General features: G+C 39.9%; 1 protein-coding gene and 1 long non-coding RNA gene across 2 annotated transcripts; both read left to right on the top strand.

The window, feature by feature from the left end:
• The first annotated feature begins 842 nt into the window (after nucleotides 1-842).
• LOC118944748 lies at nucleotides 843-5,701 on the top strand. The gene is made up of 3 exons (XR_005040049.1): nucleotides 843-1,037; nucleotides 4,855-4,923; nucleotides 5,668-5,701. It is a non-coding gene; the product is annotated as an uncharacterized LOC118944748 (long non-coding RNA).
• Nucleotides 5,702-5,752: 51 nt separating this feature from the next.
• LOC110507338 (NACHT, LRR and PYD domains-containing protein 3-like) lies at nucleotides 5,753-16,419 on the top strand (the record flags this gene model as incomplete). Its single annotated transcript, XM_036965782.1, has 5 exons — nucleotides 5,753-5,901; nucleotides 7,441-7,557; nucleotides 15,007-15,091; nucleotides 15,221-15,449; nucleotides 15,806-16,419. Coding segments are annotated over exons 1-5 (1,173 nt in total), but the record flags the coding sequence as incomplete, so codon positions are not given.
• Between the last annotated feature and the right edge of the window lie 4,622 nt (nucleotides 16,420-21,041).

Here is a 21,041-nt window from a genome sequence, read left to right as displayed (position 1 = left end):
TATCACATTTCATTGATTAAACTGGTCAGTTTGCTTGCGATTGGAGTGTTGGGCCAGTAACCTCATTGTTTTCAGGAAGGTGTAACCATGGCGATAGGCAGACTAAGGGAAAGGCAAGCCACCTGAACTACTGCCCAACAAAGACAAACTGCAGTCTACACAAACAGTGAATCTGAGAAAAAAGGCCTTAAAGTTATTTTTCTAGTCCATGCATATCAGCCATGACCACTTATCTGACTTTTGACCCCTAAAATGCTGATACCGCACTCTGCCTTGGTATGACCTTAAACAGCTGTCTGGGTAATGAAACAGCAAAGTGCAGCATCTAGAAATCTAAATGTGTTGATCCAGATTTCTTGTTGTTTTTCTGTTTGATGCAAACAGTTTGAGAGTTCAAACTACATTCCAACTGTATTTAATGGTGTTATGTAGTTGTGTTGTCATGTTGTGAATGTTGTATTGTAGTAACCCTCAACTGTATTTAATGGTGTTATGGAGTTGTGTTGTCATGTTGTGAATGTTGTATTGTAGCAACCCTCAACTGTATTTAATGGTGTTATGTAGTTGTGTTGTCATGTTGTGAATGTTGTATTGTAGCAACCCTCAACTGTATTTAATGGTGTTATGGAGTTGTGTTGTCATGTTGTGAATGTTGTATTGTAGCAACCCTCAACTGTATTTAATGGTGTTATGTAGTTGTGTTGTCATGTTTTGAATGTTGTATTGTAGTAGGCCTAACCCTCAAAATGTTCTGGTGATTGAGAGAGACGCAGACAATACACGGAGACAGCAACAGAATATGATATGATGGAGTGGGACACCAGACAAGATACAGAGAAAGTGATGGAGAGAGGCAGAAGAATAGAGTTCCAGACAGTTGTAGAATGTATGCCAAGACACATTGTAAGAGCTATAAAGAGAGAGGGAGTGGGAGAGAGAACAGGCAGAACCTGATATGTAAATGAGCAGAGCAAACGAAAGTAACATTTGATGACCTGATGATCATTCCAGACTCTGTTTCTATTGAGAGATAAAAGGTAAGTTGACGATTGTTATGTGTGTTCATATAGTTGATGATATTGTTATGTGTATTCATATAGTTGATTATATTGTTATGTGTATTCATATAGTTGATGATATTGTTATGTGTATTAATGTAGTTGGTGATATTGTTATGTGTATTCATACAGTTCATGATATTGTTATGTGTATTCATATAGTTGATGATGTTGTTATGTGTATTCATATAATTGATGATATTTTTGGTGGACAGTGTTATAATAGTCCTACTCTGTTTAAAATGTTTTCGAAATAAATCAGATGCGTGGGGTGAATTTGTTCTGTGCCCATATGTGTGCCCCAGAGTGATCACTCCTACACTATCTAGAATCTAAAAGGGTTATTTGGCTGTACCCATAGGAGAACCCTTTGTAGAACCCTTTTTGGTACTATGTAGAACCCTTTTGGGTTCCATGAAGAACCCTTACCACAGAGGGTTCTACATGGAAGCAATTAGGGTTCTACCTGGAACCCAATAGTGTTCTCTTATGGGGACAGCCTGGAGGACAAGTTTGGAACCCTTTATTCTAAGAGTGTATTGTATCATAGGTCTATTGACTTTTCTCCTCAAAACAGGCTTAAAACACAACAAGCAACAAACAAACATTTTCTCTTTCTAATCTACTGTTAATGCTTTTCACTGAGGAAGGTAAGTTGTGTGAAAGAGACAAATAAATATTGTGGAGAGACTAACAACAACTTACACTTCCTCAAAACAGGTTGTGTGTATTCATTAGTGCCCATCGTAACAAAACGTTTGGCAACAGAAACCGTTTAGGTCACGTTGTACAGCATTGAGAGAACTGTTTATGTTTTATGCAACATTTTTAAACTGTTGGCTGTGGAGTAAACTAATGAATACAACCCAGGTTTTTGCCTACGACTCGGCATGTCTAAAGCTGAAACCTGAAAGTAACCTGAGGGGTAGACTATGATACAGGCTTGATATACTGGTTTTCTAAAAACAGCCAGATTCAGTTAGCTTCACATTCCAATTTAGGCCTCATCCATAAGAATATACAGAACAGAACAGAAAATATCTCAATGACTTGACATGTTCTGGTTGTGAATTCAGGCTACAGGGAATCCTGCCAGGGATTATTGTAAAGTGTGTAGAGAAATGAAATGTATGGTGTAATGTTAGTATAGTGAATCATAAATAATAAATAAATAATAAATAATTTCATAAAAAATCCTACAATGTGATTTCCTGGATTTTTTTTCTCATTTTGTCTGTCATAGTTGAAGTGTACCTATGATGAAAATTACAGGCCTCTCTCATCTTTTTAAGTGGGAGAAATTGCAGAATTGGTGGCTGACAAATACTTTTTTGCCCCACTATACCTCTCTCTAATGTATATGGCTCTATCAGGATATATAAACCTCTCTCTAGTGTACAGTGCCTTGCGAAAGTATTCGGCCCCCTTGAACTTTGCGACCTTTTGCCACATTTCAGGCTTCAAACATAAAGATATAAAACTGTATTTTTTTGTGAAGAATCAACAACAAGTGGGACACAATCATGAAGTGGAACGACATTTATTGGATATTTCAAACTTTTTTAACCAATCAAAAACTGAAAAATTGGGCGTGCAAAATTATTCAGCCCCCTTAAGTTAATACTTTGTAGCGCCACCTTTTGCTGCGATTACAGCTGTAAGTCGCTTGGGGTATGTCTCTATCAGTTTTGCACATCGAGAGACTGAAATTTTTCTCCCATTCCTCCTTGCAAAACAGCTCGAGCTCAGTGAGGTTGGATGGAGAGCATTTGTGAACAGCAGTTTTCAGTTCTTTCCACAGATTCTCGATTGGATTCAGGTCTGGACTTTGACTTGGCCATTCTAACACCTGGATATGTTTATTTTTGAACCATTCCATTGTAGATTTTGCTTTATGTTTTGGATCATTGTCTTGTTGGAAGACAAATCTCCGTCCCAGTTTCAGGTCTTTTGCAGACTCCATCAGGTTTTCTTCCAGCATGGTCCTGTATTTGGCTCCATCCATCTTCTCATCAATTTTAACCATCTTCCCTGTCCCTGCTGAAGAAAAGCAGGCCCAAACCATGATGCTGCCACCACCATGTTTGACAGTGGGGATGGTGTGTTCAGCTGTGTTGCTTTTACGCCAAACATAACGTTTTGCATTGTTGCCAAAAAGTTCAATTTTGGTTTCATCTGACCAGAGCACCTTCTTCCACATGTTTGGTGTGTCTCCCAGGTGGCTTGTGGCAAACTTTAAACGACACTTTTTATGGATATCTTTAAGAAATGGCTTTCTTCTTGCCACTCTTCCATATAGGCCAGATTTGTGCAATATACGACTGATTGTTGTCCTATGGACAGAGTCTCCCACCTCAGCTGTAGATCTCTGCAGTTCATCCAGAGTGATCATGGGCCTCTTGGCTGCATCTCTGATCAGTCTTCTCCTTGTATGAGCTGAAAGTTTAGAGGGACGGCCAGGTCTTGGTAGATTTGCAGTGGTCTGATACTCCTTCCATTTCAATATTATCGCTTGCACAGTGCTCCTTGGGATGTTTAAAGCTTAGGAAATATTTTGTATCCAAATCCGGCTTTAAACTTCTTCACAACAGTATCTCGGACCTGCCTGGTGTGTTCCTTGTTCTTCATGATGCTCTCTGCGCTTTTGACGGACCTCTGAGACTATCACAGTGCAGGTGCATTTATACGGAGACTTGATTACACACAGGTGGATTGTATTTATCATCATTAGTCATTTAGGTCAACATTGGATCATTCAGAGATCCTCACTGAACTTCTGGAGAGAGTGTGCTGCACTGAAAGTAAAGGGGCTGAATAATTTTGAACGCCCAATTTTTCAGTTTTTGATTTGTTAAAAAGGTTTGAAATATCCAATAAATGTCGTTCCACTTCATGATTGTGTCCCACTTGTTGTTGATTCTTCACAAAAAAATACAGTTTTATATCTTTATGTTTGAAGCCTGAAATGTGGCAAAAGGTCGCAAAGTTCAAGGGGGCCGAATACTTTCGCAAGGCACTGTATATGACTATATCAGTATATATACACCTCTCTCTAATGTATATGGCTCTATCAGGATATATATACCTCTCTCTAATGTATATGGCTCTATCAGGATATATATACCTCTCTCTAATGTATATGGCTCTATCAAGATATATATACCTCTCTCTAATGTATATGGCTATATCAGGCTATATATACCTCTCTCTAATGTATATGGCTATATCAGGATATATATACCTCTCTCTAATGTATATGGCTCTATCAGGATACATATACCTCTCTCTAATGTATATGGCTATATCAGGATATATATACCTCTCTCTAATGTATATGGCTCTATCAGGATATATATATACCTCTCTCTAATGTATATGGCTCTATCAGGATATATATATACACCTCTCTCTAATGTATATGGCTCTATCAGGATATATATACCTCTCTCTAATGTATATGGCTCTATCAGGATATATATACCTCTCTCTAATGTATATGGCTCTATCAGGATATATATATACACCTCTCTCTAATGTATATGGCTCTATCAGGATATATATACCTCTCTCTAATGTATATGGCTCTATCAGGATATATATACATCTCTCTAATGTATATGGCTCTATCAGGATATATATATACACCTCTCTCTAATGTATATGGCTCTATCAGGATATATATACCTCTCTCTAATGTATATGGCTCTATCAGGATATATATACCTCTCTCTAATGTATATGGCTATATCAGGATTCACTTTTGACCATTTGACATCTTTTATTTACTGTGGTTTAGGCTGGTTGAATGAGTTGCCTATGAAAGCTACTTCAACTGCAAGAAAACAGCTGCACCAGTGACTGTAAGGTATGTGATTTCCTCATATGTAATTAGAAACATGTTTGTAGCCTACGCAGTTACAAAGTTCCTTTCGAAACTGTGGCACATATTTTTCTGTAACATGAAATCAACGTGTTGGTATGTAGGAAAGACGGGCAGACTCTCGTACTGTGGGTCTAGGCTACCTACAAACTATTATAAGGTTAGGTCGACGTCAGGCATTCAATAGTCAGAGTGGGTTTGAGCTACGATCACTTATCATGCCGACAAATCTGATGGTCTCTGTGAACTGATCTGAACAGGTTTTGTCTGGTCATCTATGATGTGAAGTCCATAGCTGAGGTATAGAACTCAATCTGCATATCACTAACAAACTGCTATTATACATTATAACCTAGCCTACTTTACATAATATAACATATCTTACTTGTTGCAAATAAACATTGAATGGATCAATGATTTCCCTCTCAGATCATTCATGCCCATTTTCACCCTTCTGTCTGTATTGTCAGATACGTTTAGAAAATAACATATTGAAAGACAATAAATAGTCCACTCTTAGTGACTATTAACAGCGACTTATTATAAAAATGACAGTTACCATGGAGATGAAATGTCACAACTACATGTTCATGTGATTGCATTAAATCCCCTGACTGTTTCTATATGTCTGTTAGTAAATGTTTTATAAGAGATAATTAATAAATGATAACAATTGACATTGAAGAATTGCTGTGTTAATGACAATCGACATGCTGGATTTCTGTTTAGGGGTCAGTGCTCTAAAATGAGTCTCTCTGAGGATAGAGAGGAGGGGGGCCCTGCCTCTAAAATGAGTCTCTCTGGGGAGAGAGAGGAGGTGGGCCTTGCCTCTAAGATGAGTCTCTCTGAGGAGAGAGAGGAGGGGGGCCCTGCCTCTAAAATGAGTCTCTCTGGGGAGAGAGAGGAAGGAGGCCCTGCCTCTAAAATGAGTCTCTCTGGGGAACATGACACCAAAGCTAAGAGGTGAGATGACAATTTTATTTAAGAATTATTAAGAGTTTATTTCCAAAAATGTTCACATTTGTTTTTTAATCATAAATAGTTGCTTATGCGTACCTTCAATATATCTGTTCTCAGATTTTTAAATATAGATTTTAGATGTGTATATTTTTTTACTTTTTTTAAGCAAAATGCTACATATCCATTATTATTATCCATTCAGCTTGAATGGAATGTTTATATCCTGTACATTTGACTGTGATATGAGGTTGTCTCACCTAGCTATCTCAAGATGAATGTATTACTGTAAATCACTCTGGATAAGAGTATCTGCTAAATCAGGGTTCTCAATCCGTTGTCTGTGGAGGTACTGCAGGGGTTCCGCGGCACCCTGACTGTACTCGTTGCAATGTAAGACATTTGATAGAATTTTCACACGACACGACCACTTTGCCTACTCTTAATTATTGCCTAATATAATGGCATGCATATTTTTTTAACCAATTCTGATCATTGTTACAAGCAGAATTTTGACAATATTACCGTTATATCAACACACTCTTCACACCCGTTTAACAACTCTAAATAGCTTTGGCAAAGTAGGCATCAAGTCCCTTGCCAATAATGTTGCCTACAAAGTTGCATACAAATGTTAATTTTCATAGAACACATATTACAGCCTAGATGCCTTCAGTTGCCCAATTTATAGCCATGCCCAATTTAGGATTATTTTTTAACAACGTGATGTTGCGCTGATGTTTGAGAACCAAAACATTCAAAGGACGTTTTCTCAAAAGTGAGGTTACAAGTTCATCAACTTTCAAAGCAGAACTACTTTCCCATTGTTCCTCAAATGCAGTGTATGATATACCATTTTATAGCTCTGAGTCTCTACTTTTATCCAATTTAAAAAATACAATTTCAAATTTGGCTACACAAGACCGAACCAAGCTGGTTGGTCCCATTTGACTGTATTAAACCTAGCAGTACTACTGATATATCTGAGTGAGGCAGATATATATATGATTACTGTATAAAACCTAGCAGTACTACTGATTTCTCTGAGAGTGAGGCAGATATATATTATTACTGTGTAAAACCTAGCAGTACTACTGATTTCACTGTGAGTGAGGCAGATATATATTATTACTGTGTAAAACCTAGCAGTACTACTAATTTCTCTGAGAGTGATGCAGATATATATTATTACTATGTAAAACCTAGCAGTACTACTAATTTCTCTGAGAGTGAGGCAGATATATATTATTACTGTGTAAAAACCTAGCAGTACTACTAATTTCTCTGAGAGTGAGGCAGATATATATTATTACTGTGTAAATCCTAGCAGTACTACTGATTTCTCTGAGAGTGAGGCAGATATATATTATTACTGTGTAAAACCTAGCAGTACTATTGATTTCTCTGAGAGTGAGGCAGATATATATTATTACTGTGTAAAACCTAGCAGTACTATTGATTTCTCTGAGAGTGAGGCAGATATATATTATTACTGTGTAAAACCTAGCAGTACTAATTGTACGTATTTTATCTGTTGTGTTGTAGCCCAATCAAGCAGGAGAGACCAGCCTCCCCTGTACCCAGCTGTGTGTCCATGAAGAGTGACAAGTCTATGGCGCTACCTATATACTTTAGAGAGGGAGACCTTTCTACTGAACAAAGGTAAGAAGAACTCATGGATCATGGTCAGTGAGTTAAACAACACTGTCTCTAGTCATTCCTCCTCTCCTATTTTCCCATTTATTTTTCTTGTTTTCAAAATCCATAGGCTAATACTTTTTTTCATATAGTCCTAAAACACTATTAAAAAAACACAACATTCCCTGTGTGTGTGTGTGTGTGTGTGTGTGTGTGTGTGTGTGTGTGTGTGTGTGTGTGTGTGTGTGTGTGTGTGTGTGTGCGTGCACTCCCTGGTTGAGGAGATGTAATCTCTATCCTGATTGTCTAGTCACTTTTACCCCTACCTACATGTACATATTACCTCAATTACCTAGAATACCTGGTACCCCTGCACATTGACTTAGTGCTGGTACTCCTTATAGCCTCATTATTACCTCAACTACCTGGTACCCCTGCACATTGACACAGTACTGGTACTCCTTATAGTCTCATTATTACCTCAACTACCTAGTACCCCTGCACATTGACTCAGAACTGGTTCTCCTTACAGTCTCATTATTGTTATTTTATTTTATTGTGTTACTGTTTCTTTTTTTAATTTACAAGGTACAAGGACAAGGTATCACGTCTGGTGAACAGTTCAAAGTTACATATCCTCAGTCAGACCAGTAGAAACTGGATCAGCAGCACTACAAGGTAGTCTGGTGAACAGGTCAGAGTTCATATCCTCAGTCAGACCAGTAGAAACTGGATCAGCAGCACTACAAGGTATCATGTCTGGTGGATCATGTATCAATACTGATAGGATGGAAAGAAAGGGAGCGCTGCTCTCAGATCAGTTTTCTCCATTCAAATCTTTCTTTAATTAGAAGCATCGTTTGACTTGTTTCGACGAACTTTGCCGGTACTATTAGGATGTATTGGTCTGCATGTTTTGAACGCCATTGAGCCAGTGGATTACTGAACAGAACGTGCCAACAAAACAGAGCTTTCGGGATATAAAGAGGGACTTTATCGAAAAAAACAACCATTTATTGTGTTTCTGGGATTCCTTGGATTGCCAACAGAGGAAGATCTTCAAAGGTAAGTAATTTAATTTATTGCTATTTTTGAGTTTGAGGATGCTTGTGCAGGTTATGAATTTATGCAAATGCAGACATTTTGTGAGGCGCTGTCCTCAGATGATCAAATGCTATGCTTTCGCCATTAAGCCTATTGTAAATCGGACAAAGTGGTTCGATTACCAAGATTCTAAGCTAAAGAATCATGTATGACACTTGTATTTTCATGAATGTTTAATATTAGGAATTTTATATTTTGAATTTGGCACTCTGCAATTTCACCGGATGTTGTCGAGGTAGGACACTAGCGCCCACCTAGCCTTAAGATTAATCCTTAGTTTGTCAAATATCGATATTATCGATAATATTTCAACCGGACAACAGCGTATTCAATAGAAAGGAAAAAGAACAGAGAGGGCGCACAAGGTCACGCGCGTAAACCTCTAGTGACAGTGAAAATGTCCACTTCCTAGTGGAAACCATAGGAACTGCAATCTGGGAGCTTTATCCCACTATATTCAATAGCAAAAACATTTACACATAAAAAAAAAAACATTTCCCGGATGGATTTTCCTCGGGGTTTCACCAGCCATATCAGTTCTGTTATACTCACAGACATTATTTTAACAGTTTTATCTACCAATAATATGCATATCCTAGGTTCTGGGCCTGAGTAACAGGCAGTTCACTTTGGGCACGCCAGACTCTCCGAAATTAAGGATACTGCCCACTAGCCTTATGATTTTAACATTATAATTATTTCACAATACTGATGACGGATCAGCACCTAGAGAAATATTATCACCTATGGTTGCAAATATTGAGGTGGCTTATTCTAATGCTTATCCAATAAAATTGCACTACATCACGGTAGGCTACACATCATAAAATATATTGAGACAAATTACAAACAGTAGCCTACAAGTAGCAAAATATAACTAAATTGATTGATTGAGCATATAACGTGGCTCACATCATCACCATTATCCCAGAAACGCAAGATCCATTCCAATTTGCACACCACCCTAACAGATCCACAGATGATGCAATCTCTATTGCACTCCACACTGCCCTATCCCACCTGGACAAAAGGAACACCTATGTGAGAATGCTATTCACTGACTACAGCTCAGCAATCAACACCATAGTGCCCTCAAAGCTCATCAATAAGCTAAGGACCCTGGGACTAAACACCTCCCTCTGCAACTGGATCCTGGACTTCCTGACAGGCCGCCCCCAGGTGGTAAGGGTAGGTAACAACACATCCGCCACGCTGATCCTCAACACAGGGGCCCCTCAGGGGTGCGTGCTCAGCCCCCTCCTGTACTCCTTGTTCACTCATGACTGCATGGCCAGGCACAACACCATCATTAAGTTTGACGATGACACAACAGTGTGCCTAATCACCGACAACGACGAGACAGCCTATAGGGAGGTCAGAGACCTGGCCGGGTGGTTGCAGAATCACAACCTATCCCTCAACATAATCAAGACTAAGGAGATCATTGTGGACAACAGGAAAAAAAGGGCCGAGCACGCCCCCATTCTCATCGACGGGGCTGAAGTGGAGCAGGTTGAGATCTTCAAGTTCCTTGGCATCCACATGAACAATAAACTAACATGGTCCAAGCACACCAAGACAGGCGGGAAGAGGGAACGAACAAAACCTATTCCCCCTCAGGAGACTGAAAAGATTTGGCATTAGATCCTCAAAAGGTTTTACAGCTGCACCATCAAGAGAATCCTGACTGGTTGCATCACTGCCTGGTATGGCAACTGTTCGGCCTCTGACCACAAGGCACTACAGAGGGTAGTGCGAATGGCCCAGTACATCACTGGGGCCAGGCTTCCTGCCATCCAGGACCTATATATCAGGCGGTGTCAGAGGAAGGCCCTAAAAATGGTTAAAGAGTCCAGCCACCCTAGTCATAGACTGTTCTCTCTGCTATTGCACGGCAAGCGGTACCGGAGTGCCAAGTCTAGGTCCAAGAGGCTTTTAAACAGCTTCTACCCGCAAGCCATAAGACTCCTGAACATCTAATCAACTGGCTACCCAGACTATTTGTATTGCCCCCCCCCCCCCCCCCCCCCCCTTTTACACCACTGCTACTCTCTGTTGTTATCATCTATGCATAATCACTTTAATAACAGTACCTACATGTACATATTACCTCAACTAACTGGTGCCCCCACACATTGACTCTGTATGGTACCCCCTGTATATAGTCTCGCTATTGTTATTTTACTGCTGCTCTTGAATTACTTGTTACCATTATTTCTTATTCTTATTCGTATTTTTTACTTACCTGCATTGTTTGTTAGGGGCTCATAAGTAAGCATTTCACTGTAACGTCTAAACCTGTTGTATTCAGTGCATGTGTCTAATACAATTAGATTTTATTTTATTTGAATTATTGTCTAATATAATGGAGTAAATGTTTTTTTTTTGACCAATTCTGATGGTCAAGCAGAATTTTGACAATATTACCCTTATATCAACTCACTCTTCAAACCCGTTTAAAACTTCTTATGGGTAGGTGAGAAGCTTACCACCTGGTCAACATCCGGTGAAATTGCAGAGCGCCAAATACAAAATACAGAAATACTCATAATAAACATTCATAAATTATACAAGTGTTATACATCGGCTTAAAGATAAACTTCTTGTTAATCCAGTTGCTGTGTCAGATTTCAAAAAGGCTTTACGGCGGAAGCATACCATGCGATTATCTTAGGACAGCGCCCTGCATACAAAAGCATACACACATTTTCAAGCCAAGTAGAGGAGTCATGAAAGTCAGAATTTAGCAATATAATTAATCACTTATGTTTGATGAGCTGTTTCATTTTGTTCAGTAATCCACTGTCAATGGCGATCACAACATTCAGATGAATACATCCAAATAGTACCCTTAAAGCTTGTTGAAACATGTCAAACAATGTTTATAATTAATCCTCAGGTTGTCTTTTGTCAAAATAATCGGTAATATTTTCACCAGACTTATTCAAATGAAAGGAAAAAGAACCGAGGGCGAGCTCCCGGTCTTGTGTGCAAAATAGCTCTGGTCCATCTCACTGTCCACACAAGTCATGGGGTCTTTCTTCCTCATTGTTCAAAATAAAAGCCTGAAACCCTGTTTAACAACTCTAAATAGCTTTGGCATAGTAGGCATCAAGTCCCTTGCCAAGAATGTTGCCTACAACGTTGCATACAATGTTAATTTTCAGCGACCACATATTACGCCCTAGATGCCTTCAATTGCCCAATTTATAGCCATGCCCAATTTAGGATTATTTTTTTAACGACATGATGTCTTACTCCAAAGGGAGAACTTGAAATAACAAGATGTAGATAATTAAATAATCAAAATAAAAACATGTTTATTATACGCTCTTAGAACAGAAGGTTCCTTATCCTGTTAAGGATAAGGAATCTCTCTTTGGAGAGATTGGGTACCCCTAGTAAACTGGAAAAAAAATCTGTCAAAAATTGCTAATATATGCAAATAAAAATTATTATTGGATAGAAAACACTCTAAAGATTCTAAACCCGTTGGAATTATGTCTGTAAGTATAGCAGAACTCACAGGGCAGGCATTCTTCCAAACTAGTTTTTGTGGCCATGAAAGTTGGAGCAACTTTGACGTCATGGCCCCCACCCTTCCCAACGAGCTATGATTCTGGGGACACTTTCTTTCTCTTCCGCTAGATGTCCTCTTTCATTAGAGCTTCAAATCGTTCAAATCCCGCGAGAATTGACCCTATGGGAGTTAGTGCGTGCCACGAGAGAATAGGCTGTGCGTATGGGCGCGAATTGGTCCCAGCCATTCCTTTGTTTCCAGCACTCAAGAGAAGGGCAGACGATGGCCGATTGAATTGAAGTTTGTTTTGCACGTCTAAAACATCATAAAGCTTGCTTCTGCACTTAGTTTGACCTGTTTAGTCGACATATAATGTGTAATTTTGAAGTTTTGATGCGCAACTTATCCGGACCAGAGGACGTTTTGGGTGCATTTCAGCTGATGTTATTAGCAGTAGCTAATACAAAGACGCAAGACTTGAAACCAAACGATGTATTGGGTAAGTATGAAGCCTTCCAGAACATTCTGAACGAAGACCATCGAAGGTAAGGGAATATTTATGCTTAAATCTGTGTTTCTGTTGACTCCAACATTACGTGGAAATGTAGCTTGGAACTGAGCGCTGTCTCAGCATATGGAATAGTGTGCGATTTCTGTAACGTTAAAAATAAATCTAACACAGCGGTTGCATAAAGAAGCAGTGTATCTTTCTAACTATATGTAGAACATGTATATTTAGTCAAAGTTTATGATGTCTATTTACGTTATCTTGCCGCGCTACATAGATTTCCTGCGGGCATTTTTGAGTAATTTCTGAAGGTGAACTCACTGTAAATGGACATTTATGGATATAAATGGCATATTATTGAAAAAAAAAAATATGTACTGTGTAATATGTCATATTACTGTCATCTGATGAAGATTTTCAAAAGGTTAGTGAGCGATTTATTTTTTAATCCTGCGTTTGTTGATTGCATGTTTTGGCTATTGAAATGAGCTGTGTCTGGTGGTGGTTTTACATATATATGTGCTATGTTTTCGCCGTAAAACATTTTAGAAATCTGACTTCCTGGCTAGGTGAACAAGGTGTTTATCTTTCATTTGAGCTATTGGACTTGTTAATGTGTGGAGGTTAAATATTTTTAAGAATATTTTTGCGTTCCATGCGCCACCGTTTCAGCTGAACGTGGGAGGGTTGATCCCCAATTGGGAACCAGTATCGTAGACAGGTTAAACAACCAAAAAGGCTTTTATCACTTCCTTCATATATGGAATCACTAACATACATACATACTTTTTGTGTTCAGGGAAGAAGAACCTGTAGAGTTCTGATGAACGAAAGATTCATGTTTTGAGGATGTAAACCCAGCAGCCCTCCAGTGGTCAGATCAATTCCACCTGTTTCTCCAGCACCCAGTCCAGGTTTCGAACCCTCCACCATTCTGCCACAGCTCCAACTCCTTAGCCGCTAGGTGAAAACCTGAGTTAATCTTCAGAAATAAGCATGAGTTATTCTGCCAAAATGAAGACAAAATGCTATGCAGACATACATGGTCTCACATGTTATACATAATTATTATACATACATCATTGCCAAAAGCACAAGACATACTGTTGCATGTAGGTCTGTATTATTTATGGATTGATTATATAGAAATATAAAACATTACTTTCTACTACTGCAAAGGAATTACATGTGGCTCAGGAACCACTGACTCGCTGCATTATTCTAAAGTATTCTCAAGACACCTGCTGTTAACTCTTAACTACTTAGGACAGCTCACGAGGTGTCCTAAATATCTGCCGACTCGGTGGGACTAGAGGCTTCATGCATAGCTTTAATTTATACCCATTAGTATCAAATGTCTTTATTCTCAGCACTTATACGACCACTTTTCCATTGTGGATATGGGCCCAGATCTCAACATATTGTTATATAAAAATGTAGAAAGTTTGTTTTACATAATAATAAAAAAATAAATGAATATTACTAATGTAACCCACTGTAAAGACTGTTTTTTGTTGATTGTGTTGCACTGCTCACGTCCGCGTTCTGGAACTGTCCACGTCCCCGTACAGAACTGTCCGCGTCCACGTACGGTGTGGCGCCAAGCATATTGTCCCGGTTACGCGCAGAGTGGGATGAGGTGATCTTTGGAAATAATGACGGAGTTCGCTATGGTGTTGACACACCAAAGTTTAGTGTTTAATTTTCTTTTTGCTTTGCGGTCAGGGACAGTATGAGTGTAGCCAGATCCTTTTCACTCTCTATCCTTGTTTCATTTTGTGATTCACCAGATTCGTTGTCATCGAGATCAGGGATAGATGAACAAACTGCTAGCTAGCCAAGTTAGTCGGTACAGCTAGGAAAGCTAGCTAGCTACTCTACCAGCAGTATCCTAGTTATCTTAGTTAGTCGGTACAGCTAGGTATGCTAGCTAGCTACTCTACCAGCAGCATTTTAGTTATTTCAACTTTATTTAACCAGGTAGGCAAGTTGAGAACAAGTTCTCATTTACAATTGCGACCTGGCCAAGATAAAGCAAAGCAGTTCAACAGATACAATAACACAGAGTTACACATGGAGTAAAACAAACATACAGTGTTTGTGAGCAAATGAGTTGAGATAAGGGTACCTCCCTAGTCATTTCTGACTAGAGACTGTGTGTGTGTGTGTGTGTGTGTGTGTGTGTGTGTGTGTGTGTGTGTGTGTGTGTGTGTGTGTGTGTGTGTGTGTGTGTGTGTGTGTGTGTGTGTGTGTGTGTGTGCGTGTGCGTGTGCATGTGCGTGTGTGTGTGCGTGTGTTCACTCCCTGGATGAGGAGATGTAATCTCATGTTTTGTCCACAGAAACCAACAGGAGAGATTAGAGTCAGAGATTCTCAGTGGTCAGTCTTCCCAGAGTCATCAAAAAGACCTGGCCTCCATATTCAGTGTATGTGGTCCTGTTATGTACATTTGTTTTTGTTTACCTCAAGTAAAGTTGATCTGTCAACCATTCATTAATGTGATAATGAGAAAGCATATTGTCTCTTGCTTAACTTATTTACTTTATTTATTTCAGATGCTTGAAGAGAATATTATGACATTTGTGAAGAACGAGCTGAAGCTGTTCAAGAGGATTCTTAGTCCAGAACTCCCAGAAGGCTTTGAGAGTCAGAAGCAGGATAAGGAAGTGGTGGATTCTGAAGATGAGAAGCAGGAGAGCAGTGCCAGAGAGGGGGCTCTGAAGATCACACTGCACGTCCTGAGGAAGATGAACCAGGTGGAGCTTGCTGACACACTGGAGAACTGTAAGATCTGTCTGACTCATGTTGAGTGCTGTTTTATAACATTTAAAAGCTGAAGCGAAAGTACAACTCAATGACATTGTAGCAGCCTTAACTCAACACCTAGTGACCTCCTCAAGTAGCAGCAGGGATGTGTTGTGGTGATTCATTTAAAGAGAGATTAGAGAGAGAGACAACATTAATTATACCATCAATAATCAATAATATTATAATCAGTCACGCCAGTCTGTAATGCAATATGAAAACATTTACACATGTATAGTCAGTTAAATAATTATAATTTAAAACTTTATAACAGTCCTACAATACTGTAAGCATTAAAACATACGTAATATGAATATCCTCTGTGTTATTTCTAGATTCAGATGATCCTGCTGTGATTTGCCAACGTGAACTCAAATCTAATCTAAAGAAGAAGTGTCAATGTGTATTTGAGGGGATCGCTAAACAAGGAAACCCAACACTTCTCAATAAGATCTACACAGAGCTCTACATCACAGAGGGTGGAACAGGAGAGGTCAATAATGAACATGAGCTGAGACAGATTGAGACAACAACCAGGAAACAAGCAAGACTAGAGACTGCAATCAAATGGAACGACATCTTCACACCCTTAACTGGACAAGACAAACTTATCAGAACTGTGCTGACAAAGGGAGTCGCTGGCATTGGAAAAACAGTCTCTGTGCAGAAGTACATTCTGGACTGGGCTGAAGGAAAAGCAAATCAGGATGTGCAATTTTTATTTTCATTCCCTTTTCGGGAGCTGAATTTGATGAAAGAGAACAAACACACTTTCATTGAACTTCTCAATCACTTCTCAATGGAAACCAAACAATCAGGAATCTCCCACTACAACAAGTACAAAGTTCTGTTCATCTTTGATGGTCTGGATGAGTGCCGACTGCCCCTAGACTTCCAGAAGAACAAAATCTGTTGTGATGTCACAGAGTCAACCTCAGTGGATGTTCTGCTGACAAATCTCATCAAGGGAAATCTGCTTCCCTCTGCTCTCCTCTGGATAACTACCAGACCTGCAGCAGCCAATAAGATCCCTTCAGTGTGTGTTGACCAGGTGACAGAGGTAAGAGGGTTCAATGACCCACAGAAGGAGGAGTACTTCAGGAAGAGATTCAGTGATGAGGACCTGGCCAGCAGAATCATCTCACACATAAAGACATCAAGGAGCCTCCACATCATGTGCCACATTCCAGTCTTCTGTTGGATTTCTGCAACAGTCCTTGAACACATGCTGAAATATAAGAGAGAAGAGATGCCCAAGACTCTGACTGAGATGTACACACACCTTGTGGTGTTTCATACCAAACAGAAGAATGAAAAGTATCTTGGGAAAGAAGAGACAGGTCCACACTGGAATAAAGAGAGCATTCTGTCACTGGGAAAACTGGCTTTTCAACAGCTTGTGAAGGGCAATCTGATTTTCTATGAAGAGGACCTGAAAGAGGCTGGTATTGATGTCATTGAAGCCTCAGTGTACTCGGGATTGTGCACACAGCTCTTTAAAGAGGAATGTGTGCTGTACCAGGACAAGGTGTACTGCTTTGTTCATCTGAGCATTCAGGAGTTTCTGGCTGCTGTATATGTGTTCCTCTCATTCATCAACAACAACGAGAATCTAATGGACAAACAGCAAACAAAATCCAATAACTTTTCTTTGCTATTCAGAGACGAGCCTGAAGTTAGTTTCTACAAGAGTGCTGTGGATAAAGCCTTACAAAGTAAGACAGGAAACCTGGACCTTTTCCTCCGCTTCCTTCTGGGCCTCTCACTGGAGTCCAATCAGAAGTACTTACAAGGTCTACTGACAAAGACAAGCAGCTCACGGAGCCATGAAGAAACAGTCAAGTACATCAAGGAGAAGATCAGGGAGAATCTTTCTCCGGAGAGGAGCATCAATCTGTTCCACTGTCTGAATGAACTGAATGACCATTCTCTAGTGGAGGAGATCCAAAGCTACCTGAGAACAGGAAGTATCTCTGGAGCCAACCTGTCACCTGCACAGTGGTCAGCTCTGGTCTTTGTGTTGCTGACTTCAGAAAAGGAGCTGGATGTGTTTGACCTGAAAAAATACTCCAGATCAGAGGAAGGTCTTCTGAGGCTGCTGCCAGTGGTCAAAGCCTCCAGAGCTGTCCTGTGAGTACATAAAATGACACATCAGAACTCATCATCAGGAAGCAATATTCAGTTTAGAGAAAAATATTTATTGTAATATATATACAATATCATGTTGAATTACACATTGAATCAGTGCATTGGTTTTCACATTAGTATAACAACATGACCATACAATTCTAGGAGACCCGAAGATGAATCTATATGTTGTTTGAGAGAATAAACCAAATGCATCTGCCTTTGTCCTTCTGCACTACTGGTGTTAAATGAACAGTGTCATGACATTGTATTAGTTAATGTGACGACTGTTGCTCATCGAACGATTAAAGGCTTCTAATTGCGTGATTAAATGAATCAAGCAATTATTTACTCATTTACCTAGGGCACCATGGGAAAATTTGTTTTATTGAGTTTCTATTTCCTAAATTAACTCAAAGTATATCAGAATATCGATTTTACAACAGTCGCTAATTAATCAGTTTCCTCTACAGTCTCATTCTGAACGTCGCATAATCCGGGAATCTGCACAAACCCGAGTCCCACCAATGAGTTCTTACCACACCAATCTTAGTTGATTATTTATTTACTAGAAAGCTAAAATGATGATAAAAAATACACATACACAAAAACAATATCTAGGCTATAGATTAGAACTTAGTATAACGGGCCAACACACTATGGCGCGTGTTACCCAAAATGGGGATTTAAGGAGAGAGAAAAAGAGAAAGTATACGAGAGAAATATACATTTGGGTGCATTTGGCAGCAATGCTTATTTTAACCCTAGCCTTGCCCCGAACTGCCGCTCTTATGGGTCAGAATATAATGATGTAATTACGTGTGGAAGTTCTCAGATGGGAAGCTCAGCGTGGTCCGTTTAGGCTGCTCAATGACGCACTTCTCCGGCGCAACTCTGGTTGTCCTCACGATGTCAGTGTCCTTTTGGCTTAGTGGTCTGTTTCCTCACCCTTGCTCTGGAAGGGGTCTTCTGAGGATGGACAGCTCTGAAACTCAGAGCTCACAGCGTAGGAATGAAACCGTTTAGATACCACGATTCGCTGGGATTGGATGCTAGGGGCCTCATCCGTAGCTTGGGTAGAAAAATATGTATTCTTCTGCAAACTTGTTTTGCGTTCTGGGTTCATTTACTTTTTAGATCATGGCTGCAGTTTGGGTCACATAGTCTGATATGTTAATTCTTAATGCACATGTCTTATACCCTCGGGTCAGAAGTGGGAGTAACCGCCTTTAGGGCAATTCTCTGGGCGCACTGAGGCAAGGTCTAGATTTTACTCAATTCCAATTTTAGACAACTCACTTCACATTTCATCTTTACCAAAACATTCTCTTTGATTTGGACATTTTCCACGTGCAATGTATAAACATCAAGCATATCCTAGGAAAACTCTTAAAGTTAAAATGTTTCTTTATAATGTCATCTATTAACCTTTAATAACAAAACAAAAATGACATACATTTTCATATTCCATCTATCGTCATGACCACCAATGTGGCTGACGGAAACCATTGTTCCAAAGTCCCTTATTGCATGTTTAATGTTCTGAGGGTGGGTCTCCATAGTGAGAGGACAAAGGAATGTTGTCTGTGGCCTAAGATTTACCAGGGGCGTGAGGGGTCATAAAACCCCCACATCTTCAGACCCCTAGATCTCTCCTTCGCTGTTGGGGGTGAGAGATGATCTGTAGGGTTGTGGTCTCCTGACCTGATCAGGAGAGTCATGACAACAGTGTGTTTGTGAAGTCATGATGATCTCTTTGTCAGGCTGTCAGGCTGTGGAGTCACAGAGGAAGGCTGTGCTTCTCTGGTCTCAGCTCTGGAGTCAAACCCCTCACACCTGAGAGAGCTGGACCTGAGTAACAATGACCTGAAGGATTCAGGAGTGAAGCTGCTCTCTGCTGGACTGGGGAATCCCCACTGTAAACTGGAGACTCTGAGGTCAGTATTCCTGTAGTTGGTCAACAAGTGATAACTGTTCACCAGATCCACATGTGTTTACCAAACACACAATGTCCACACCATATGTGTTTGGACAGTGAAGCTTACAGTTTTAAATTGCTCCAGCTTTTTGAACTGTGTGTGTTTGTCCAGTGTGTGTGTGTTTGTGTGTGTGTGTGTGTTTGTGTGTGTGTGTGTGTGTGTGTGTGTGTGTGTGTGTGTGTGTGTGTGTGTGTGTGTGTGTGTGTGTGTGTGTGTGTGTGTGTGTGTCCAGTGTGTGTCCAGTGTGTGTCCGTCCTGTGTGTGTTCGTCCTGTGTGTGTGTGTCCTGTGTGTGTGTGTCCTGTTTGTCCATTGTGTGTGTGTTCTGTGTGTGTCCAGTGTGTGTGTGTATGTGTTTGCAAGTGTATCACTCAATGAACACACAGACACACAAACAAACTAGGGCTGGGCGATATGGCCAGGTATTTGAAGGTATTTTTAGTTTTGGGCACTTTGAATACAGTGTTTGAGATGACAACCAATTAAAATGCCAGGGAGGAGTTATTGTGACAGGGTAGGAACTAAAGTGTTGATAAGTGTTTCCTAGGAGACCCTATAAGCTTTTGCTACATTGCATGTTTTCTCTTAGCTACTTCATGTAGGTAACATGTTCTTGCTCTGCATATTCCCCTTTGGTTAAGAAGAGACTGTTGCACAATCAACATGCTGATTTAGGTCTACACCATCACTGGTATTATCAGGCTGTATTAGCTAGCTACGTTTGCTCTTATTCAGTACATTTATTAGCTATCTAGCTAGATATTAACATTAGTGGCGAACAATTAGCGTCTCACAAGATTTAGGGCAACTTGCTAAGAAAAGACAAACTAGCTGTTTTGCTGATGTAATAAACATAAACTAATAGTGTCATTACAGAACGCTGGTGGATTTATTTGAAGAAGCAAAGTGAAAACAGCTTTGTTGTCATCCACATTGTTCCATGTGCTGCATTATCCATGCAGACTGAACACAAGTGTCTCGTGGTTGAGGAACATCAAATGCGTTCCTTGAGTGACAGAGGACGTGGATAGGTCACTGTGGAAAGCTCACTGTGGAAAGTCACTGTGGAAAGGGAGGGAGGGAGGGAGGGAGGGAGGGAGGGAGGGAGGGAGGGAGAGAGAGAGAGAGAGAGAGAGAGAGAGAGAGAGAGAGAGAGAGAGAGAGAGAGAGAGAGAGAGAGAGAGAGAGAGAGAGAGAGAGAGAGAGAGAGAGAATACTTAATTTCACACTGGATAAGACAGGAGCAATACACCAGATATAACAGACTGACCCTAGTCCCCCGACACAAACTATTGCAGCATGTCTACTCAAATATTTGTACTAAACATTTTTCTCTCTACAGGCCATACTTTGATAATTTGTCATTTCTAATAATGATACATTAATTTATGGATATGGAAGGTTTCAGGACACTGATATATCTAAAAATGTTGAAAAAGTACACTGCCACAATTTTCACCGCCAAA

This window comes from Oncorhynchus mykiss, chromosome 27 (genome assembly GCF_013265735.2).
Source record: "Oncorhynchus mykiss isolate Arlee chromosome 27, USDA_OmykA_1.1, whole genome shotgun sequence".
Taxonomy (NCBI): Eukaryota; Metazoa; Chordata; class Actinopteri; order Salmoniformes; family Salmonidae; genus Oncorhynchus; species Oncorhynchus mykiss.
Note: the sequence above shows the minus strand (reverse complement) of the source record. Positions and strands in the feature narration are given on the sequence as shown.